The sequence below is a fragment of the Lissotriton helveticus genome, chromosome 1_2, assembly GCF_964261635.1.
Source record: "Lissotriton helveticus chromosome 1_2, aLisHel1.1, whole genome shotgun sequence".
Lineage (NCBI taxonomy): Eukaryota > Metazoa > Chordata > Amphibia > Caudata > Salamandridae > Lissotriton > Lissotriton helveticus.
In genome coordinates, this window is record NC_136058.1 from 405057999 (window position 1) to 405083722 (window position 25724).

The following is a 25724-nucleotide window of genomic DNA, read 5'->3' on the forward strand; positions in this document are numbered from 1 at the left end:
ACTATGCTGAGCTATGTCAATATCACCCATGAGGACATAGAGAAGAAAAACAATTTATATAAATTGCAGTACAACAAAGGGTAGTAATTCAAAATGTGAACCTTTTCATAAATCTCATGCTTGAATTAACCTATAACACATTCGTATAGGTAGGTTAATCCGTCACGCCTGTTAACCGGAAAAGGTGTTGAGGGTATTGTGGACAAATACGAGCACTAATCAAGACTTTGGGCGCCACATTGCAGGAATTCTGCTCATGCACAGAACTATGCGCAGGAAACCAGGACCTCAGTGTATTGTGGTGTACCAAAAATCCACCTCAGTGCCCAGAACCCCTATCCGATTAGCAACAGTGTCTCATTCATTCTCCGCACTACAGCGAAGCTACCAATGAACAAGCGACTTTGGGACCTCTCAGGAATAGTGGGAATCAAGAACACTCTTTTGTTTTTATTCTCATAAATGTCCACAACGTGAGCAATCAGAGACACTGTATAGTTTAAAATGTTTATTTCAACTACGTGCTCTAAGATGCAGTATCTTTGCTAACATAAGTAAAAAGATGCATAAGATCAATACAATCAACATTGTTACAATTCCATAAAATATAAAGGGAGAAATCATATTATAATGATAGTGGAACCAGGTCTATAGCGCCTTTTGTACCACCCTCCCCTTGCTAGGAGCTAGGTATTATAATAATAGAAGACCTCTAGGTTAAAACCGGGAACCCCATACCTCCAAAGTCAGGTGAAGTGAATCACATCCCAGATCAGCACAGCTCTTTCTCGATTGAAAGTTTTTTTCCAAGTGCTAGTCTCAGGCATGCAGTGCAATATTAAAAGCACCTGAGTTTCAGAAATGAGCAGCTGTGTTTGTGTTGTGTCTAGAGCGTGGGCCGATCAACCTGCATCAATAGAATACATTGTTATTTTAACCTTGAACACTCTGTGCAGACTTGAGGTCGCAGAGTGAGTCTAGAGAAATGAAAAACAGACCGTTCTCATGTGAAGGAAAAGCAAGCAGTTTGTCTTTATAAAAACAGAGATGTAGTGTCATGTGCAAAAGCAGCAAAATGGCGTTTTTGCAACTAACTCACTTATGCTAATATAGCAATGTGTGCAGGCAGAATCGTATTCATCCGTACACTTTTACAGGTAGCATGAACAGGAACACTTGGATGTTTTTCTTTGTAACTCTTCATCGCCAAATAAAAACCTCCAGTGTTTCTTTTCTTTTATTCCACATTGAGCTAGTCTCCCAGTGGATTTCCTGTTATATCACGTTGTTTTTTCTGTGTACCGAAGTGAACAATCACTGGGAACAGACACTTTTATTATTCTACAAATCTTTGGTTTTCTTCATTTCTTCTAGTCGAGTCTTCATTCATCTGGTATTTAAATAACCCACATAATTCTATACTTGTTCCTGTAATTCCTTCATCTCACAATAACTGCACTGTTCTGCTACTGTCCATGTCCTCAAATGAGTCAATATTATGGTCAATGTTCTTAAGTTCTTTTTGAATTCACTGCATCTCTAGGATTATTTCTAAGTGAGTTAAATGAAGGTGTGTTTACGCTGAGGCTATGTACGATCAGAAATTGACAAAAGCTTATCACACTTTTAGTGCAATTGTAAGGTTTACCCCAGGTGTGTTCACAATTGACAGAATCACTTCTCACATTCATTGCAATGCTCTTTTTTACTCTGTGTGTGTTAGTTGATGTATTCGTAGGTTTAATAACTGACTGAAGATATTCACTGCACCTGAATGGATTTTTCTCTGTGTGCGTTAACTGATGAATCCTTAATGTGGAAGATGCACTAAAGGTACTTCTACACTCACTACAGTTGTATGGTATTTACAGAGAGTATGTAAGCTGATGTCTATATAGGCTTGATAATTGACTACATTTGTTCACACATTCACTGTACTTGAAGGCTTTTCTTTGGCGTGTGTTCGCTGATGCCTGTTTAGGATTGATAATGGACTACAGCTTTTCAAACATGCCTGGCATTTAAACGATTTTTTTCCTCTTTGTGGGCTCGCTGATGATTTCTTAATGCAGAAGAGTAAGTAAAACGACTTCCACATTCACTGCAATTGTATGGTTTTCCCCAGTATGTGTTCGCTGATGTTTCCGGAGGTCTGTTAACTGACTGAAGCTCTTTACACATTCACTGCACTGGTATGGTTTTTCCCCTGTGTGTATTATCTGATGTGTGTGGAGGTGTGTAATTTGACTGAAACTCTTCCCACATTCACTGCAATGGTATGGTTTTTCCCCTGTGTGTGTTCTCTGATGTCTGTGGAGGTTTGCAATTTGACTGAAGCTCTCTACACATTCATTCCAATGGTATGGTTTTTCACCTGTGTGTGTTCTCTGATGTGTGTGGAGGTTTGATAGTACCCTAAAACTACTTACACATTCACTGCACTTGTATGGTTTTTCCCCAGTGTGTATTCACTGATGTCTCCGGAGGTCTGTTAACTGACTAAAGCTCTTCACACTTTCACTGCACTGGTAAGGTTTTTCCCCTGTGTGTGTTCGGTAATGTGTTTGGAGGTCTGTTAACCGACTGAAGCTCTTTACACATTCAGTGCAATGGTATGGTTTTTCCCCTGTGTGTGTACGCTGATGTGTTTGAAGTTCTTGTAACCGACTGAAGCTCTTTACACATTCACTGCAATGGTTTGGTTTTTCCCCTGTGTGTGTTCGCTGATGTCTTTGGAGGTGTGATAACCTACTGAAGTTCTGGACACATTCACTGCAATGGTATGGTTTTTCCCCTGTGTGTATTCGGTGATGTCTCCGGAGGTCTGTTAACTGACTGAAGCTCTTCACACATTCACTGCAATGGTATGGTTTTTCCCCTGTGTGTATTCGCTGATGTCTCCGGAGGTCTGTTAACTGACTGAAGCACTTTACACATTCATTGCAATGGTAAGGTTTTTCCCCTGTGTGTGTTCGCTGATGTCTCCCGAGGTCTGTTAACTGACTGAAGCACTTTACACATTCATTGCAATGGTATGGTTTTTCCCCTGTGTGTGTTCGCTGATGTCTCCGGAGGTCTGTTAACTGACTGAAGCACTTTACACATTCACTGCAATGGTAAGGTTTTTCCCCTGTGTGTGTTCGCTGATGTCCCCGGAGGTCTGTTAACTGACTGAAGCTCTTCACACATTCATTGCAAAGGTAAGGTTTTTCCCCTGTGTGTATTCGCTGATGTCTTTGGAGGTGTGCTAACTGACTGAAGCTCTTTACACATTCATTGCAATGGTATGGTTTTTCCCCTGTGTGTATTCGCTGATGTCTTTGGAGGTGTGATAACCGACTGAAGCTCTGCACACATTCATTGCAATCGTATGGTTTTTCCCCTGTGTGTATTCTCTGATGTGTGTGGAGGTTTGCAATTTGACTGAAGCTCTTTACACATTCAGTGCAATGGAATGGTTTTTCCCCTGTGTGTATTCGCTGATGTCTTTGGAGGAGTGATAACCGACTGAAGCTCTTCACACATTCAGTGCAATGGTATGGTTTTTCCCCTGTTTGTATTCGCTGATGCTCTTTTAGGGTTTCTAATTGGCTAAAGTTCTTGACATATTCAGTGCAATTGCACGATTTGTCTCCTGACCGTGTTTCCTGAAGGGTCAGCATAGTTAATAAACCACCTGCGTTATTTTCACATTCCCTGTATGTGTGTGATATTTTGGACACTTGATTTCCGATTTAACAATAAAATACAAGACTCACTAAATACCTGCCACATTCATAATATCAGTAAGGCTTCCTTGTGGGTGATTGCATCTTTAGATTGGATAATGGCTTTGCATGCTTGCGGGTAAAGCTTCATCTTCCTTCCGGTAGGTGCAAATTGGGACAGTACTCTGTAATTTAGAGAGCAGAACTCCCCTTTCCTTTAGCCTTCAGTTGTTAGGCTCCACTTCGTTGTGCTTTTCCCTGGTGCCTGTGGTTTGGCTAGAAAGAGTTAACAATACACCTAGAGCACTGAATGATGGTCTGGTGCCAGTTTAGATAGCGAAGCACTGCTCTAGCCATATCATGATGATGAAGCGACTTGTAATGTGTACAGCTACTCCAAAGAGTGTCCCGGGGCAAAGCACAGGTCAGAAAAGAAAGTCAATCTGTTTGTTTCAAACATGGACAAACAGCTAAGTTTTCAAACTTTTTAAAACATTTTCATGTTGCTAACAGCTCAAAACTGAAGAGGGAGTTTGTTCCAAGCTATGGATCCCAAATAGACACGAGACCTTCCTCCAACTCTCATACCGGCCACATGATCAAAGCTGGTGTTGGACGCTTGTTTATACAGCAGGTGGTTTGTCAGTTTTGTTGTCTTGGTTTTGTTGAGATCATTTCTTCGTCTTGGGGTGTCGGGGTGCAGAGCTCAGACTCGTACACTCACTGAATTGCCTTTGACTGCTTCTTCCTGGATCTGTAGTCTGCCACTGATTACACTGATGTTTTTGGAGCTCCTTATTTTTGATAATTTTTGCAGGTTTGATGTGTTATCTTCATTATTCATAATCAATCCGTGCTTTTAAGGCTTATTTTCTGTTGGATGTAAAGAAATGCAATATTACTAAATGCAAATGTAATAGAATGAGAATACATAATATTTAACCAGCTGTAGAAGACATCTCTTCTCTACCATATTTGAAATTTAGTAAGGAACATTTTACCATACATGGATATTTCATTAAAACTGTGGTTGAAAATGTCACATCTTATTTACTTCTGAAAAGGCAGTGATTTACCATTATTCACAGAGTAACTTACTAAAGAAAGGGCAGCCACAGAGCACTCATGTGCTAAAGGAACAGTTGTGGGTAGATACACATGGATAAGATTTCATTTAAACAGAACAGATTGTGGAAAAAGAGAGGAATCAGGAAGCGCTGCCGTTAATTCAGTTTCAGGAAGTATCTACCAAAGGTGGCTCTTCAGGAAGTGTATAACAAAGATAACTCTTCAGGAAGTGTATAACAAATGTAACTCTTCAGGAAGTATACATGAAAAAGGTAACTCTTTAGGAAGTATATATGACAACGGTAACTCCAGACATCGTTTTCCACAATGCTTTCATACTGGATCAGCTCAAATGTCAACTCCCGCCTTTACCTTGCAGCTCATTAAGGGCCTTACTACGAGTGCGACGGCCCTCATGATCACCGTACTCACGGTGGCGGTCCAACTGCCACCATCCTGGCGGCCTGATTGCTGTATTATGAGTGTGGTGGTGGGACCGCCACGAGACCGCCACCCCGCCAGGATCAAGGATCCCGCTGTGGAGGCGGTCTGCAAATACCCTGAATATGTTGCCATTGCCAATGCCGACATCGCCGAGCATATTACGGTCTGCATATTCATCGCCATTTCATGGCGGGGACCCTGTCATGAAAAGGATAAAGGACATGCAGGTAAGGGGGCCCTAACAGATTCTGCTCCTGGGGTTGCACGCGGGGGGCACATGTTGTGCCACCCCATGGAATTGCACCCTTGTTACTGCACAGTGTGGCATGCATGACATGGTGCAGGAACATGCTGCAAGCACTCTTAAGGTGGTGTTTAGGCTCTCTAATGAGCCTAATACAGCTGCCACAAGACCACTGCTACACCGCCCAACCACCCTGGATTTAGGTCATAATCCGGCGGCGGTCTCACAATGGGCTTGGCAGTCTGCCTGGTACCTCTGCTGTGGTAGTACCATTGGAAGACCGCCACACTCGTAATAAAGCCCTAAGTCACCTTCAACACATTTTACAGCCCCCCTGGCTCAAGCATTTCTGGATCCTTCTAACCTAGAAGACTGGAGCATTATTCTGAGTTGAGGTGGATTTTCTATCAGCGTAATATATATCCATCTCCCTTGAACTATTGACTGATTCTGCCCTGAAAGACAACTTAAAAAGTATGTCTTTAGTTGTTCCTAAAGTAGGTAAAGTTATGATCCTGTTGTATTTCAATCAGCAGCTCCTTCCAGGGTTTATTATAATGGCCCGTCTTTACATTGCGCACACAGATATGGCAAACAAACATTAAATTATGTCATTTATTATTCAACGATATCAGTCATTTATTCCTTATAGAGAATCCATCACAACCAATAATTTAACTGAAATATAACCCAATCCAACAGATGTGTGCATATTAATAATTGTTTTTGTTTTTCAACATTTTCAAGATATTTGACTTATTAGAACATTGGAATGCTGGGAGCTCCATTGAAAACAATGGAGTGCTCCGGGCTTATAATGGCTGGTGTAAGCCTGGAGCTCCAACATTCCAATGTTTCTTTGTTCACAGCTCTGTCTGTGAACAAAAGCTTCAGGGACTCTGAGGGGATTCCAATCCCCTCATGCTCCCATAAGGCTTTGTTCTTTTTTGTTAAAACATTCTGTCCTCTAGAGGCAGAATGTTCTAATAGCCTAATAGCCCTTCGTAGCTCGGCTATACTGGCTATTAAAGTCCCTCTCCCTTGTTAAAGGGCCTCGCCTTCGGCTCGAGGCCTTTAACACTGGAGAGGGCCTTTAATAGGTGGTATAGCCCTCTACGGCAGGCTATAAGGCTATATTATTATCTGTTTGAAGGCCAGGATGCTACTTTGTGACTCAACAGGGCTTTAGTAGAGCTGGAGGAGGTGTCTGCTGTCCACAGGTGAAGTCTCATTTCTCCCATCCTACATTTCTTTTATCCAGGTTTACCTCATTCCATGTCCTTCAGCTCCCGACTCCCCTCTGTTTACTCACTCTACAGAGGTTATTGTTGGGTGATGCAAGGGGCACACTTGAAGCATGCACACAGCAGAAGTCAGATAATAGTCATAGCCTGATAGTCAAGAAGCCATGGTTGATAGTATGATGATCACAAGCTTCGTTTCAGAAGCTCATCTGGGAGGTACAAACAGAGGAGGCGCACAGGTAGGTGCTTACGAGGTATTAACAGAGGAGGTGCACAGGTAGGTGCTTATGAGGTATAAAGAGAGGAGGTGCACAGGTAGGTGCTTATGAGGTATAAACAGAGGAGGTGCATAGGTAGGTGCTTATGAGATACACACAGAAGAGGAGCACAGGTAGGTGCTTATGAGGCAAAGACAGAGCAGGATCACAGGAGGGTGCTTGTGGAGTATAAACAGAGGAGGTGCACAGGTAGGTGCTTAGGAAGTACAGACAGAGGAGGTGCATGGGTCGGTGCCCATGAGGTATAAACAGAGGTGCACGGGTAGATGCTCATGAGGTATAAACAGGAGATGCTGTGGTAGGTGTCTATGAGGTATAAACAGAGGAGGTGCACAGGTAGGTGCTCATGAGGTATAAATAGAGGAGATGCAGAGGTAGGTGTCTATGAGGTATAAACAGAGGAGGTGCACAGGTAGATGCTTATGAGGTACAAACAGAGGAGGTGCACAGGTAGGTGCTTATGAGGTACAAACAAAAGAGGTGCACAGGTAGGTGCGTACGAGGTATTAACAGAGGAGGTGCACAGGTGGGTGCTCATAAGTTATAAACAGAGGAGGCCCACAGGTAGGTGGGTGCACCCCTCTGCATCTGCTTCCATCTGTACTAGGCGGTGTATTGGTGTCTACTGGATCCTATTCCTGCAGCCTCACATGGACACTTGCTGCATGGGTGTCACCACATTGAGCCTTTAGTTGAGGGGAGCAGAGCCTCAGGAAACACAACACCTGGAGGCCGTCTGCCTCGAGGGGGAGATCCAGGTGAGGGTTCACGAATCAGTTCATAAGAAGACAAAAGCATCCTATGAAACACTCTTGGGTGTTCCAACAAGAGACTGAAGGGTTCATTTCCTATTGGTCCTCTCTCTCCAACTCAGATCCCTTTTCAGTGACTCGGGGTCTATATCTGCTTCTAGGCCCTCTTCCTATAATGCTGGTTCTCGCTCCTTCTACAACACTTGTTGCAGACATGGGGCCTGATTTAGAGGTTATCAGACAGGTTATTGCCTCAAACATGACAGATCCTGATCGCTTTATTACAATTGCCACAGGATAGAATGCACTTTTAATAGGGTGGACGGGACACCTGCCACATTTATGATGGAATAAACCATCCGCCTAAATATAAATCGGGCCCTTGGCGGACATGGTGTCCAGTGTCCTCTCAGTGTTGGAAAGCATCCATTTTATTAATGGCACAGTATTATCTCACCACTGCTGTGACTTGCAGTCATAAGGCCATTATGAATGGTTTAAGTTGTGTGCCAGAATGCCTGTGAATAGTTAAGCAAGAATGTTTAGGAGGGAGATGGGTCTGTATGATGAGCAGGACTAGGGGGTTTTCCAGGGCCTGTGAATAACCATCATTACTGTTTCTCTCTTGGTGTCAGTGGGCTTGTCTGTGTCACCTGAAGAGTTGTTTACAGCTTATATTATTTATGCACAAAGAGTTGGAGTTCTGAGGACTCACAGCTCTTTCAACAATTTTTGAAAACAAAACTAGTCAGATGATCGCTGCCAGGTGTACATGTTTTGCATGTGTAGAATCACACACTAGTAAATGCAGTGCACGCATGCTTCACCTTGTCAGTTTGTAAAAGACTGCTTACTTGTGAGTAAGTAAGCATTCACAGACTCCAATGTGATACTTTCTGACACTTAGCGAGTTTCACTTCAATAAAATGCTAGAGTAACTCTCCGTACAGAGTAGGAAGAGAACTGGACCACCCTCTAAACGTGGTGGCGAGTAGTGCTATACGGTACGTTGCACCATTTATGCAAGCAAAACTGGGGAAATGGTACAATACACTGGGAAAATGCAATGTGATGAAAATGTGACAGGAAATTCCCACTACATGTGATTTTGCACATTTTTGGGGGGCCATCTGTGTCCTCCTGTTTATATAGGCCCAGGGTTTAGTTTCAAGTCAAGAGATAGTGCAGGATTAGACTAATTATAATGTCATACATTCCAACAAATGCCTTTACCACATATGCCTTTACCACGTAACAACTCTACCACGCAAGTCTTTACCATACATATGCCTTGACCACGCTTAATGAAAGATTTACAAAAATGGCCCTGCCGGTAAAGGGTGGGTGCCCTTGAGCCCAGCCAGGGCACCCACATCATCATCGTTGGGGGCCAGGGGGGGGTCCCAAAGCCCCCGTGATGCTAGCGGGAGATAGCATTGTTCCTACCCATAGGGAGCAGCTTACAATCCTGCGCTCTACGGGCAGGAGCATTTTTTTCATGTGTTTCTCTGCCCACTTCATAAGCTGTGCATTGTGGGGAGTGTAAGTTATAGTTAGCCCACGTAACTATAACTGCTCAGTGTCTACGGTTTTGTGTGTGTAAAATCTGAACCTAAGTAAACGTCCCTTTAACCTTTGTTTTTTTCATGTTTTTCTAAGGTTTTTGATGCTGTTTCCTACCTATAACGTCCCTGTAAACTTTGGTTTTTTTCAGTGAAAATATCTCTTTCTATATATATATATATATATATATATATATCCTATCCGTGCTCTGCCATAAGCACATGCAGACCCGGATGCAAAGTGCAACAATTACCTGGGGGCTCCCATGCAGCTCAGCATGTAGAGGGGGCCCAGGGGCTGAAGCGGGGCTGTCGGCTGACCATGGAGGAGAGCGCTGCAAGGTGCTGCCGCAAGACGGTCATGCTGCTGAATCTTTTTCTTTTTAATTACTTGAAAACTAATCAATGGATTTGCACCAAATTATAAAAAGAGATCTTTCTGGACCAAGCTCTAGCTTGCTGCCAAATTTGGGGTCATTCTGTTCAGCGGTCCAGCCTGTAGTCATGTCTAAAACCCCTATGGGAAATTGCATGGGGAAAAGGCATTTTGGGACAACCCTTTCTCTCGACCTCTACTGATGAATGACCCTAAAGGTTTCCAGACAGTAGCTGAATTGGATGGTTAACTAGCTTTAAAACTTATGTAGATTTGTGAAATGGAGCCAAAGTTATTAGCAAAACAAAAAAGGTCCAAACTATAACTACCTACTGGTGACAGCTAGTGTTACATATATATACTTACGTTGCGCGCTCGTATGCGCTCAGGCGCTCCCGGGTGCGCTTACGCCGCGCGTCATAAGACGCATCACGCGGCTACGCAATACGTCACGATGTTGTTTTCGTTCGCGGCAATAGTGCTAACGGGAAGCTCACCGGTACGCGCAACGGGACGTGTAACGCTGCGCTTACCGGTGAGCGCATCGGTACGCGCCCCGGGAGCGCACCAAGGCAAAAAAAAATTAAAAAAGGGAACATTTACATTAAAAAAGAGTTTTATATAAATATACAATATAGGATTTATTATAACAAATATTATATATCATAGCTGAGGCCTTATATATGGTTAGGAATTAGCATTTACAAAACCTATGAAATTCACTGAAAAAAAACATAGGTTTCACATCAGTTATAGTTAGGAATTAGCATTTAAAAAACCTATGAAATTCACTGAAAAAAAACATAGGTTTCACACCAGTTATAGTTAGGAATTAGCATTTAAAATGCCTATTAAATTCACTGAAAAAACCATAGGTCTGACACCAGTTATAGTTAGCTGGAAATTTTACTCGCATAAAACCAATGAAATTCCCACGTTATAGTTAGTTGGACTCACTATAACTTGCGCGTGCAAGGCACTGCTGATGACGTCACATATTACATCACTCATGACATGGTCAGTGACATCACTCATGACATCACTGATGACACCATCCAGTGAATGTGTGTCTTTCTGAAAAATAAATATGTGTTATATATGTATATGTAAAAGTTGATGGAAGAATAAATGTTTAAATAAGTGTCTAAATGGATGTTTTTTTTAAAAAAAATGATTGGTTAACTGGCTTATTCAGTGTATCTTAGTGAATACATATATTAGTGAGTAATGTTTAAATATTTAAATATATGCATTAGTGTTTCACTTTGTGTATAAGTGGCTGCATGGGTTGGTGAGTAGCTACATGTGTATGTATGTATATGGGTTATTAGATGTTTTTTTTAGTATCAGTATGAGTGTTTGTATGGTTTGGTGGGGGTATTACTTAGCACATAGATGCATGAATGACTGACTCTCTTTTTATGTGTTTTGAAGACAGCATATGTGCAGGACTGTATGGGTGGATGAGTGTGTATATGTGTGTGTCAGTGAGTGAATGACTGTCTCACTAGTGTCTTTATCAGTAACTACATATGATTTAATCTAATATATGTGAATATTGATGTATATAAGTGAGTATATGTGAGAGTGAGGGATTGTAAGAGTTCCTGTTTAAATAAGTATGTGTTTCTATAAGTGATTGTTTAAGAGAGTAAGTATGTGTAAGTTTCCTTAGAAGTAAGGTGGTAGTGTGTGTATAGCTGTATATGCAAATAAATGGATGTTCAATAGTTTATTTGCATGTGTGAGTATGTGTGAGAGTATCTTTTGGAGGACTGTCGGTGTGTAACAGGATGTATAGGTGTATCACTACATATGATGAGTGAGTATATGTATGAGTGACTATATAGAACTGTTGGTCAATGAGTGGATGTGTATATAGATGGTGGAATTATTGAATTGGTTGTTGTAACTGGTATGGGTATCTCCATTTTTTTGAAAATGTTAGTTTCTATTTTTGAATATGTGTTTCCAGGGTTACATTACAGTGAAAGGAGGTCTGTCACTCTGTCACAAGGATGGTGTCATCAGATATGTCATGAGTGATGTCACTGACCATGTCATGAGTGATGTAATATGTGACGTCATCAGCAGTGCATTGCACGCGCAAGTTATAGTGAGTCCAACTAACTATAACGTGGGAATTTCATTGGTTTTATGCAAGTAAAATTTCCAGCTAACTATAACTGGTGTGAAACCTATGGTTTTTTCAGTGAATTTCATAGGTTTTTAAAATGCTAATTCCTAACTATAACTGATGTCAAACCTATGTTTTTTTCAGTGAATTTCATAGGTTTTGTAAATGCCAATTCCTAACCATATATAAGGCCTCAGCTATGATATATAATATTTGTTATAATAAATCCTATATTGTATATTTATATAAAACTCTTTTTTAATGTACATTTTCCCTTTTAAATTATTTTTTTGCCTTGGTGCGCTCCCGGGGCGCGTACCGATGCGCTCACCGGTAAGCGCAGCGTTACGCGTCCCGTTGCGCGTACCGGTGAGCTTCCCGTTAGCACTATTGCCGCGAACGAAAACAACATCGTGACGTATTGCGTAGCCGCGTGATGCGTCTTATGACGCACGGCGTAAGCACACCCGGAAGCACCCGAGCGCGCAACGTAAGCGCCGCCGAGCGCGCCCCCCCCGGAGCGCACCGGGGCGCGTATCGTAAGCGCGTCGGGTCATGTGACCTGAAAATAACACTTTTCATTGGTTCAGATCAGTTTTGGTTTCCAAATGATGAAAGCCCGGATCATGTGACTTGAAAATAACACTTTTCATTGGTTCAGAACAGTTTTGTTTTCCAAATGATGAAAGCCGCCACCTTTTTTCCTCATTCTCACTTTGTTCTTTGAGTGAGGAAGACCTGCTTTTTGCTTACAGATATGGCTACAGTACTATCAGCAGCTGGAGCATCTGCCCCACCACCACCACCACAAGGATCGCCAGAACATCACATTGGTGGTCAAGAAGAGGAGGAGGAGGAAGAGGAGGAAGAGAGAAGGCAGTTCCTGCCTGAAGACACAACCCCATACAAACCTAGGGAGCACTTCATATGGGAGTTTTATAAAATCCCAAGGGGTTCCAAAAAAGTAACCGCTGCAAAGGTGACTTGTCTCATCTGTGGTGCTGTGCTATCCAGGGGGAACCCTGCAAAAAAATATTCCTTTGGGAATCATACAATGATTCGGCACATGCAGCGTTTGCACCCAAATAACTATTCTGCAGCAGAGGTGAGAGAACTCTGCAGAAACCTACCCCAATCATCTTCCCGAACCTCAACAACCAAAGAACCCACTCCATCCGGTCCAGAGGCAAGTCAGATGATTCCAAATATACAAACAAAGTTTGGGGGATACAAAATTGTTTGTATATATTGTAACAAAACAATTAGTTATGGTGAGCAAAGCATTACCCTCATCAATGTTGCTGGTGATAACCACAAATGCCCCAAGAAACCTTAATTTTTCCTGATTTTTTTTTGCTTCAGTTGAGCCGTTTTCAATTCCTTGTTTGTTGTTTCTCCCCATAAAAAACACAAAAAAATATAAAACTGTTCAGAAAAGCCAAAAAAAGTAAAAAAAATTCAAAAAAACAATAAAAAAATATAAAACAACAAAAAGAATAAAAACAAGCATTGGCATAGCCAATAGGTCTCGCCTTTGGGACCTTATAAGTGTTTAGCCATGCAACACTTGATGTTGTTGCACCAAGGATATTGTGCTGGATAACTAAACACTTATAAGGTCCCAAAGGCGAGACCTATTGGCTATGCCAATGCTTGTTGTTATTGTGGTTGCATTTGCTCTTGCTTTACTATTACTCTTAGTTAAAGGGCTGGTTTCTGTTGATTAGGGTTCATGTCATCAAGCGTAAGGTAAGTGTGAAGACAAATTCTTAAAAAACGACTTTAACCCCTTCCATGCTCATGACGAGCTCAGCTCGTCATGCAGTACACTGCTGGTGTGCTCATGATGAGCTGAGCTCGTCATGAACAATGGGATTTAAGGGCCTGCAGCACCAGGGGAGAATTGCTATAGCATTCAAGGTGTTAATCAAATATTGCCAATATATTTGTCACATTTATAGCATTGTGTAACTGCGCTACATATATCCTTTGGTTTATACTGTAATAGAAAACAATTCATTTTACCATAGTAATCCTTGCAGATATACTGCATTATAACAAACCCTAAAGGCCTAAAGGATTTGTCACAAGAAAGTAGAACAAGCTCTTGGCATTGCTGTGGGGAGGGGGGGTCACGATCTGCTTTTAGTTTGGTTTATTAACATGGGGGAGGGCATGAAGTGAGCAATCTTAAGATGCTTGTAGCACGTGAAGCGCCCAATGGTGTGAGACCTTGCTTCACATACAGTGTAGCACCTCTGCCTCGAGGCACGCTGGTCAATAAAAAACAACTTCAGAAACAGGATTCCTGAGTCTATGCCTCCTGGGGGCATGAAGTGAGCCTCCCCAAGCGCCTTGAGACCCTCTGGGTGAGTAGTGCGCTATATAAATTCTCGAACTTGAACTTGAACTATTGCTGTGGGGAGGAGGGGTCACGATCTGCTTTTAGTTTGTTTTATTAACATGGGGGAGTGCATGAAGTGAGCAATCTTTAAGATGCTTGTAGCACGTGAAGCGCCCAATGGTGTGAGACCTTGCTTCACATACAGTGTAGCACCTCTGCCTCGAGGCACGCTGGTCAATAAAAAACAACTTCAGAAACAGGATTCCTGAGTCTATGCCTCCTGGGGGCATGAAGTGAGCCTCCCCAAGCGCCTTGAGACCCTCTGGGTGAGTAGTGCGCTATATAAATTCTCGAACTTGAACTTGAACTATTGCTGTGGGGAGGGGGGTCACGATCTGCTTTTAGTTTGTTTTATTAACATGGGGGAGTGCATGAAGTGAGCAATCTCTAAGATGCTTGTAGCACGTGAAGCGCCCAATGGTGTGAGACCTTGCTTCACATACAGTGTAGCACCTCTGCCTCGAGGCATGCTGGTCAATAAAAAAAGAACTTAAGAAACAGGATTTCTGAGTCCATGCCTCCTGGAGGCATGAAGTGCACGCGAAGCGCCCGATGGTGTGAGACCTCACTTCACATACAGTGTAGCGCCTCTGCCTCGAGGCAGGCTGGTTGTCAGTCAAAGAGCGCTGTGCAACGTCACTAATGCCGTGTGGGATGCAGATCACACTGGTAGTCAGCTAAGATGGAGTCTGAGCCTGAAGTGAGCCGTCTTTAACCAGCTTGGAGCACGGGAAGCTCCCGATGGTGTGAGACATCGCTTCACACAAAGTGTAGTGCCTCTGCCTCGAGGCATGCTGGTCACTAACAAGACAAGAGGCAGATGGAACGGGGGGATTTTCGGCATTTTGGTTGTTGCCTCAACAACACCGTGTGACTTGCGTTGCACAGGATGAGTCCAACGTTTTAGCCACCGTTACACGGCGGGTTTTATGCGTGCTGCAGGGATCGGTGTCCTTCATCCCCGAGGTCGGGCCAGCCTACAATGGCAGTTCATCACCACCTTTACCAAAGAAGTTAGCCGGTGACGTGTGAGGAAGTTCTTTGGTGCACCCCGTTATATTCTGCGTCTGAGCTAGGTATTCAGTTCGTGCCCCCGGAATGCCCGGCTTCGATGTAGTGCATCGCTGAACGGTCAACATCCATCACACAAATGTATGTGTTTTTACTGCCCATTCTGGCGTTAAACCGTGTGCCCCACCCCTCTGAGTGTTGGTCGAGTGCGGTGCTATGTTAACAAAGGTTTTTATTGAACAAAACAGCCGGGAAATTCTGTACATACGATTCTACAGCCTGTGTGACAGAGACTGACAAAAACAGCGTTTACTACTAAAAAATAATCCAACACGTGCAATAGAAGTGTGTAACAGTTTAAATCCTGCTCGGTGAATACTTTTATAAACACATCATACACATGTTGTACTTTTTGTGGTTTGTTAGTAATATAAAAGGAAAGGAGCTTGTTGAAATTGCCTGCTTTCACATGTAAATTGTCTATACTATTACACTTACAGTGTAAACAAAGCAAAATAATGAAATGCAACTTCTCCCTCATTTTCTGGTGTACAATTTCAGTTTTAAACACATAATGCTTACGCTATTAGTATGACATAAGCACATGGCAACATTTTAGAAGAGGGAAGTGGTAGATATAAAGAAAAGCCAGACCTCCAAAAACAGAAAGACCTACATGGCAAAATTTTAGAAAAGAGATACGATATAGATATAAACAAGACGGAGGGATGGCAGAGAAGGGGAGGGGGGAGGAGATGAGGGTGTGAAGCAGCAGGGGCCTTTGAAGTGAAGCTAAGCTTCACTTCAAAGGTGTGGGAGGAGTGCTGCAACGGCCTGGGGGAAGCTGGCTGGGGAGGGGGGGGAGAAATAGCTGGGGAACAGATGGCCGTGAAAGTTTATGGCCCAAAAGCGCGTGCCTGTGGCCACGTGAACTCAAAGAAAACTGCAGGAAAAAAACAGTGGTTTCACGAGGATTTTGAGCACTTGAATTCTCGCCATTTCCCATTCCTTCGGAATGGAAAAGAGGCGAGACCTAAAAACAGTTCTTTTTAGAACTACCTCTAATTTATAAAAAAAAAACATTTTTAAAAAACTCTGTCATTCTTTTTTCTCCACGGTACGCGTAACGGTACGCTCCCCCACGGTACGCGTAACGGTACGCTCCCCGGTACGCGTACCGGGGCGCGCACCAAAAAAAAAAGAATGAAGGAGTGAGCATGAGGGAAATGGACAGAGAGAGTGATGTTAAGAGAAAGAGAGCTAGAGGGAACAACACAAAGGGACTGTGTATTAGATAGTAAAACAGTGAGGGAGCATTAGAAAAGAGCAGTGACTCTAAGTAAAGAGGGGTGAAAGAGGGTGGATAAAAGTGAATAAGGGTAAGACATGGGGAGTGACAGAGAGAAAGGAGAGAGAGAGTAAAGGAAGGAGTGACTGAAAGGGATTAAGTGAAGCAGCAAAGAAAGGTAAGTAAAGGAGTGTGGGTGAGTTGTAGGGAGTGAGCATGACGAAAGAGTATTGACAGAATGAGGGGACAGAGACAGCGACGGTAAGAGAGACAGACTGAGGGAACGGAAGTGAGGAACTGTGAGGACAAATGGACTAGGAGAAGGAGTGACAGGAGTGAAGTAAATGATTAAGGGAAAGGGAATGAGTGAGGGAGCAAAGGAAGGGAACAGAGGGTAAGGGAAGTAAAGCAGGGGGACTGAAAGAAGTTGAATGTGGAAGGGGAGTTAGGGAAAGGGGAGTAAACATGGAGGATAAGAATAAGTGAGGGAAGCAGAGTAAGGAAACAGGAGTGAGGTAGGGTGAGAGAATAATAGTGAGGTTAAAGCAAAGGGTGATGACAAACTAATTTTTTTTGTCACACTTACCATATAATTAATGTAACTTTAATTAATTTTTTTTACTTCACTTTGTATCTATGAAAGAGAGAAGAAAAAATAAGTTATAATTAGTAAAATCTATATTTTAAAATAAAAGATACAAATGAAGAGGTTAAAAATCATAACAGTGTATTAAGAAATAAAGTACGAGTAAAAGACACAGAAAGGGAAATAAAGTAATGTAGAAGGACAAAAAGACGGTAAAAGAAAGAGAAGGAGAGCAAATTACTAAGAGTAAGGCATATAGATTCACTGACAGAGAGGAAGATAAGAAGAGAGAAATGAACTGAAGGTAAGAAATATACTAAAAGAATGTGAGTTAGCAAAACTAAATCAGGAAACAGGAGTAAGTAAAAAGACAATGACTGAGAAGGAAAGGAGTCTAATTAAGGATGCATTTAGAAGAATGAGGAATGGAAGATAACTGAGAGTAAGTGAAGGAGAGTCATAGAGTGAAGGGATGAAGGGAGAGAGGATCATATAGAAGGATTGAGGGAAAAGGAGTGAGGAAGTTAGTACACAGAGAGACTAAGGGAAGGACTGAGTGAAGTGGAATACAATGAGTGAGGAAAGGAAAATGAGTAAGGGAGTAAAAGAAGGAAAGAGAGGGTAAGAGGAGTAAAGCAATGGAACAGAGAGAATGTGATTCGGTGATGAAAGTAAAGAGAAGGACACTGAATAATAGGAAATGAGAAGAAGTAATGGAACCAGAGTAAAAAAAAAAAAAGGAGATGAAGAACTATGAGAGAGGAGCAGTGAATTTGTATTAAGAGAAATGATAGAAGCTAGATAAACATAAGTGAGCATAACACAAGGAGAGTCAGGGACTGAGGACATAGAGGTAGTGAAGGAAACAGAAAGAGAAGAGGACAAAAGAAAAGAGCATAGAAAGATAAGTCAGGGAGAGTGGGTGAGTTATAGTGACAGACTACGACAAAAGAGCTGAATGAGTAAAGAGGAATTACTAAAACAGGAAAGAAGGAAAACACGGAAAAGGGAAATAAAACAGAGAGACTGAAAGTTGAAAACTGATCAAGGGAGAGAGGGGATGCAGACAGTTGAAATGGGAATAAGGGGTTGTGAAAGAAGTGGAGTAAAGGAACAGGGGTGAAACAGAGTGAGAGAAAGACATTATAAGTGAGTAAAAAGAGCTGAAAGAGGGTGCAAAAAGGAAAGTGAGTGTGAGACAATGGGAATACAATTTAAATTACACAATACAAACTATAGAATAACTTGTACAACATGTTACATAGTTTATTTTTGCTGTTCTCAGAATATATTGAATTTCACTTAAAACAGTGAGTTCAAACTACTCATCATATGACAGCGGGGAAAAAAACACAATCAAAAAGATTGTGTTTTAAAAAACCCATATAAACTTAAAAATCACAAATGTACTCTAATCTTTCATTCACTTACTTTTCCTTTAGGCCAAATAGTACATCATGAAGGTCCTTTTCGTTGGAAAGTACTCTGCTGTTCACTAAAAAATCAATTTCATCGACTTTCTAGAAGAAAAGCTCCAAGAACATCTGAAATATGTTTCAATATTTTCATATACTCCTTTTTTTCCAGTCATGACTCTTTGCTCATTCCTTCACTTTTCCTTAAGGCCAAATAGTGTCAGATGTATCGGTATATTTTCAAATTACTTAAAACAAACTCTGAAATTACCGTTTTCCCAACGTTCTGAAAGAAAGGCTTATACAACATTTTCACAATATTTAAATATTCATAATTCCATCTCTGGCTCACTCATGTTCAACATTTCGTATGATACTAATATCACTTACTATGAGATCCACTTACAGTACCTATATGACAACTCAATTTTTTATATTATCTTGATCAATTTTACTCAGAATATAATTTTAAACAATAAACTAACTTTTATTAACTGCTCCCGTCTTCATAGGCCAATTACCTTTACTTACATTTTGGTTCTAAAAACACTAGGTATGAGTTTTTTAAGTCAAAAGGCAAACGTTGTTTGAAAGTCAAATGAGTATCATTACACAACTTCCGCCCTTTTTGACATTTTAAATAGCATGTGTAATGCCCTGATCTTGTCGATGGACCGTCATGATAAATAATAGCTACAGTTGCAAAGGTTCTTCCTGAAATTGATAACTGAGAAGCCACAACATTTTTAATAGAATTTGTCAATTTCGGTCCATCAGGTCTACATCGTTGGAACATTAAAATGACATAGTGACCATAACTTTGTAGAAATAATGTGGACAGCATTGCAGACTTATATTGGGTACATACCATATTGTGATCAGCTGCTTTAACTAGATTATTGAAAGACACTGATTTGCAGTCTGGTAAAGTCAAATATATAAATCTTTCAGTGTCTATTCTAGTACTACTTGATAAACTACAATTGTCACAGTCATGCTGCCATTGATAAGAAAGGCCAAATAGATTTTCTACATCTACACCTTCATCTTCTAATATACCAAACATATACATTAAAAATTCCTGACAATCCTGCTGAATATTCTGTGAAAATTGATTTTGACCAGAACATATTTCTAAAAGATTTCGAATTTCTGAAACACTTTCTATTTTTGCTCTATCACAGTTACATTTCTCAAACACAGACTTCAATAAACAGCAGAATGTTTGATCTCGATTTTCAACAATCTGTTCTTGTAGATTTTGAAGACAAAAAACAATATTAACCACTACATCAGCATAGCAGTCGACACCAGAACTGTTTTCAAATTGAAATCCAACAACATCTTCAACAGAATCCTTTTTCTTTCTGCTTACAATTACAGTTTCATCTACTTTTTGTCTTTTTGCTAGTACCTCACTGCAATTATTCTCATTTCTTCTTTTTCGGCCTACCACACGTTTTTCAAAAAGAGGATATTGAGGCAAATGTGGAGCATACTCTCTTCTTAACCTATTGTATTCTTTAACACAATCTAGATCTGCATAAATCTTTGTCTCATCACACTCAACCAAGTACAATCCAGATAAAGTTCTGACTCGTGATAATGCCACATATGCCATACCCTCTTTAAACACAGAACTTCCAATGTTCACCAAAGCACTATCTACACTTAAACCTTGAGATTTATGAATTGTCACCGCATATGCCAAACAAACAGGAAACTGTTTTCAGCGAACATATAAGTCTTTTACAAGCAAAAATCTAGCAGATCAACGACTGATTTGTTGTACTTCCTCAATGCCATCAAATTTAATTTTTAAAAATTCAATTCCATCTCTATTTCTGTAATTCACAAAATCAACAACATGACCCATTGCTCCATTTACCAGACCTCTTTCAACATTTAAATTCCTTCTCATAATGATACGACAATTTAGACACACATTCAGAGTCTTTTCAAAACCAGCAGTTTTAGATATACTCTTCTCTAATGAATCCAATTTTGATTTCAATTTTTCAGACAAAATAATTGTTGCTCCCCTATGCTCTATTTTATCTATAGCTTCCAGTTTCACAATCTCTTCATTTTCTAACTTTAACATTTTGTTGTTGAACATGGAACATTCTTTCACAGTTGGCATCAAACATATCCCAGATTTGTTGTCAGTAATTTTCTTTAAAATATCCTCTGGAAGAATGTTTTCATCTGGATACAAGTTTGAAATTAATCGTGCATGTAAAGCTTCCTTCCCATGCTCACTTAGTTTTCTGATTCTTACATCTTGCAGAATATTTTTATAATCTTCATCCTTTGCCTGTCGCATATTTTGAAGCAGTTCTGCATATTTGAAGTTTGACCATATATTAACGTTTCCAATGCTTCCTAGGCACTTCCTGGTATCTTCATGCGTGAGCATTTTAAACACAGGTTGTCCTTTCACTGGAGTCAACTGCAGTAGATCTCTTAAAACAATAATTTATTTTGCTCCAAATAACACATCATAGTCTGTCCTAAGAATTTCTTGCATTCTCAAATGCACAAAAGCAAGCATTAGATTTGAGACCATGCTTACTTCATCAATGATAAGAAGTTTCATTTTCTTCAGGATTCTCGAAACTTCAGAACACGCATCTCCAGATAACTTGTGGTATTGCAATTTATTATCATGCTCAACTGGCAGCATCAGTAAACGATGTAAAGTAATCCCTTTAATGTTATGTGCTGCCAGCCCAGTTGGAGCGGTTACAACACAAGACAGCGGTGATTCAGTCCTTTTCTGCAAATAAGTTACAATTGCTTTAATCAGAAAACTTTTTCTAGTTCCCGCTTCTCCACTCACGTACAGTTGGACAGGCTTAAATGATGTGCATGAGCACTCTTTTTTCTCCTGACTGAATCCATGTTCAATCTGTTCTGTGACTTCGTCATATATCTGTTTCAGCTCAATGTTTAGTTGTTTCACCAAATCTTCTAGGTTAATTACATCCTCTTCAGCTTGTTCCATAGCTCTTTCCACCTCATCCATGGCAGTGGCAGCCTCATTTTGAATAATTGGTCCTCCTAGTGGATCCTGACTCAATGAAGTAGAACTCTGACTGTTTTGAGAACTGTCTCTAGCAATCTCTGCAGCAATTGTTGCTTCTTGCTCTATTTCTTCGTTCAACATTTGCAGATAATTTGGAAAAACAGGACATTCTATGGTATCCTTGGTTGCATTAAAAGAATCTTCGTAACAGAGAAAGTCTCCAAGTAGTTCCTCTTCTGTATGCCATGGTTTAAAGAGTTGCAAAGAGCCAAATAGTAAAATTCCCTTTTGTCTGGATTTTCGCAACTCAATTTTCGATGATTAACCAAATGACCTTTTCTCTGTTTCACTAGACATCCTTCACATCCAATGACAGCATATATTCCATTATTGATATCTTCTCTGATGTTCCTCTTATAAATATAGCTTTGCAGAACTTCATAGAGACAAGCGTTCTCAAGGTGAGGACTTCTATTTGGATAGTATGTATCCAACATGTTTGTCTTCAAAATATCTGTACTTTCTGGTTCTTTCTCCGCCAAATACTCTATGTATTGTACAGATTTCAAAACTCGGTTTCGTGTTGCAGCAAGACCTAGACTCACCCAAATGATGGTTCTAGATTTGGCATATAGACTTGCTGATGACAATCGATCAGAAAATTCATATGCTCCAATTTCTCGGTGTGACAACATCTTCAGACTGTAACTGTATAATTTCATGTGAAATATCCTCCCACATTTCCTTCAGTTCTGTCTTTTCTTTTTTTGTGATGTAAGAAGTCACATATCGAGCCACAGCAATAGAGTTGTCAGCAACGAATTGAATATCCATGTTAGCATTCCACATGGACAAAATCACTGGGTTGTTGTCGTTGATGTACTTGGATTCTTCGTTTCTTTTTAAATTGTATGTATTTTTTGGTGATTTCCTCGTCACAGTATGTCACAGAGAAGACATCAAATTATTTACTCTTCCTTTAGAAATCACTGGTCGTGGAAAGCCGAAACGACATTTTGTGTAGAACTTTTCCTTGTTTTTGAATTTTCGACGACAATACTTCCCACAACGATGGGATTGAAGGCGTAAAACTTGTTGCCTTAAACTGTTTTCCTCGGTAGTTTTCGGAACAGCACATGTTGAATACTCTTCAATGAAACTCATCACTGTTTCATCCGAATCTGTTCCAAATTTGGGTGCATCTTTAATCCACAACAACATATGTATGTGAGGAGCACCTCTCGCTTGATACTCCTTTCTCCAAAAGAAATCCAAAACCTCTCCAAGGGGAGGATTTTTTTTGTTGGTAATAAAAGACATCATAGCTTCAAATCTATGATTAAAATATCTGCATACATTCACTGGATCCAAAGAACACAGTTCTCCAGGTGTTTTGAATTCTATATTTTGTATATTTGCATTTGCCTTGCGTATAAATTGAAGTCGTCCCATGCATACTCGGCACAGCTAAGAGTGAGGAACCATGTAGGAGTTCCTAAGTTTCTTGGCATACATTTCAATTCCCCATGACGACGGTACCAATACTCATTTGTACCACGCTGACATGCCATGAGATTGATTAGATGAGATTCCAAAATATTATCTTGCAGATTCACTTTCTCCATAAAGTCCCTCGCCGAAACATTTTGCAGATGTGCTCCACTTTTCAGTATATGATTTACTGCATAAGAAAGCCCAGACAAGTCACTTTCATACAGTAGATGAAACAAATATGGAATGCATTGACGAAACCTTGGATCTTTAGCATATAATCTTAACCTCTTCCATGCTCATGACAAGGTCAGCTCGTCATGCAGTACACTGGAGCTGTGCTTATGACGAGCTGACCTTGTCATGAACAATGGGTTTTCAATATGCTCAGCACCCAGCGGGAAATGCCTTAGCATTGAAGGTGTTAAAGTCCGGTATTCAGATGCAGGAATTTGAAGTGGTCGATCGTCATATCGTCCACCTCGACCTGTTGGAAATAGCTGTGGAAAAGAACGAGCCTCCAAACTTTCTTCCCATACACTAATGGGACTTCCTTTTGCTGCTTTCATTTGAAACAATTCAATTGCATTCCCCATTACTTCTTTGGAATGCAAAGGATGAACAGTATAATTTTCATATATTTCTTCACTTCTAGATACATCAACCGTTTCAATTTGGCCGGCTGAACAATCACTGTCTTCTTCTGCAGCTATTTCCATTGCTCCAACACATACATGTTTGTAGTACTCATTGTTTTTGACTAAATACAACGTTGCCTTTTTGACTTTCCTAACATCCACTAAATCTTGCCAAATGTTCTTACTCTTTGTCGGAACCCCATTAACTAGAATAACTAAAGGTTCCTCTTCCACTTTTTCTACACCAATTGTATCAATATTTTTCTTGAAATCTAGAGGCAAATAAACAACTCTTCCCTTTAATCCTCTCTGTAAATCTGAAGGAGGCAATTTCCCTATCTTAGGCTCCATGCGAACAATAGCCTGAAAAGGATGGACACATTGAATCAAAATAGATTCATATGTATTTCAATCCATCAATTCAGCAGGAATGTCTACCAACTCAAGATTATTATGAACAGCTCTAGCAGGCATTCTGTTTTCATTTAATTTATTATAACAATATTTACAAATACGCTGATCAGAACTCAAATCAAAAGAATTCTCCACCCACAAATAAGTTGCAAAATTCTTCCATTCGCTGTTATTTTCCATTTCACTTTTTGCATATAAATCAACTAACCTAGTCTGAATCTTATAATGAGTCCGTCGACAACAAACACAAGTAAAATTAGGCCTTTCACTTGATTTCACCTTAAACTTGGTAATTTCCTGGTCAAATTTTTCTGTACTTGAAATCTGTACATTGTCTTCCACATTACCTTGAATTGATGTGTCAATTTCTACACTGTCCTCTTTTTCACAAAAATAACAAATCTCAATTTCTTCACAAATCTTCTTCACATCTAATTCAGTTCCATGCAGAAGAGCACTATTTAACTGTTCAAGCTTAAGTGCTGGACTTTTTGCATAATACAACCTTCTCACTAATTTCCTCATTTTGTTATGATGCACTGCTAACATCCTAAAATGATGAAAAACACTCAGACATACTTTTCTTGAAAGACAAGCCAGTGAATGTCCATGCAAACCTGTGTTTTCTCTCACTCTACAAGGATCTAAGTCTTGCAACATCTTCATTTTCTGTTTTAGACTTTTCTTACTATATGTACGCAAGAAATTACGAAGCACATCGATTGAATCCTGTCGCACACTACAAATACTACTACACTTCCAAGTGTACACTGGACCCTTAGTACGTCTCCCTAAAACTTCATCAACTAACACCTCTTCTGCATCTCTAGACACAAGTTTCTCTTTTTCAATCGGACAACCATCTTTCACCTCATATGCTCGACCACTGGTGTCAACTGCATGCACCAAATCATTCTCCTGGAAGTAACTCTCCTCATTAAAAAAATGGCTCACAACTTGAACTATGGATCCAATCTCCAGAAAAAACTTTACAATAATTAGTTCGATTAATTACTCTTTTGCATCTACTGTTTGATTTGAAAACATCAACTGTCTTGTTAAGTGTCCTAATTCTATTAATTACTAAAATAAAAAAAATTTTCTTAACTTCAAAAGCTTGATCAACAATCTTCTCAACATTTTTCTTTTTCTTGTAAAAAGCAGCTCTCTGTTTACCTTTAACGTTTTTTAACAAATTTAAAACTACCCTATTGAGAAACATTCGTTTACAAATGTCCCTAAATTGATTTTGCCTTCTATTCCTATACATATTATTGTCTCCTGCTGCAGTAGTAACATTTTTGGGGGGCCTCTCCTTTCTCTTCAAATTTGCTCTCTCCTTCTGTAAATTCACATGTATATTATAATTTTTTTAATCTACATATGTTCCGAAAAAAAGACTTAGCTGTCTTACCAGGAGCTTTTTTCGCGTTTTTTGAAGTATTTGTTGTAGGAGACCGCTTTAATTCCGTTGCTGTTTTTGTTTTTTTCCGCTTAGCATCTTTCCTTCTCCTCTGCCTTGAGGGCATATTTCCTTACTATTCAAATCTTGATTCCAATCTGTGGTAAACAAAAAAACCAAAAAACACATTATAGACCACTTTTAACAAACAGCAAAGCAGTGACAATAAGTAAAC

At 40.3% G+C, this 25724-nt stretch overlaps 1 protein-coding gene across 4 annotated transcripts in view; it reads right to left on the bottom strand.

Annotated features, from left to right (window-relative positions):
- Nucleotides 1-497: 497 nt before the first annotated feature.
- LOC144806527 (uncharacterized) overlaps nucleotides 498-25724 on the bottom strand; it is a 44974-nt gene continuing 19747 nt past the window's right edge. For 2 of the 4 annotated variants that reach the window (XM_078672871.1, XM_078672879.1), the window contains exon 3: nucleotides 498-4580. In XM_078672871.1, coding sequence (XP_078528997.1) covers nucleotides 2469-3662 — 1194 coding nt within the window. In that variant the 5' untranslated portion in view covers nucleotides 3663-4580 and the 3' untranslated portion in view covers nucleotides 498-2468. Of the gene's footprint in view, nucleotides 4581-17101; nucleotides 17124-25501; nucleotides 25606-25724 lie in introns of those variants that run through there. The other 2 variants (XM_078672882.1, XM_078672887.1) reach the window with 2 other exon arrangements.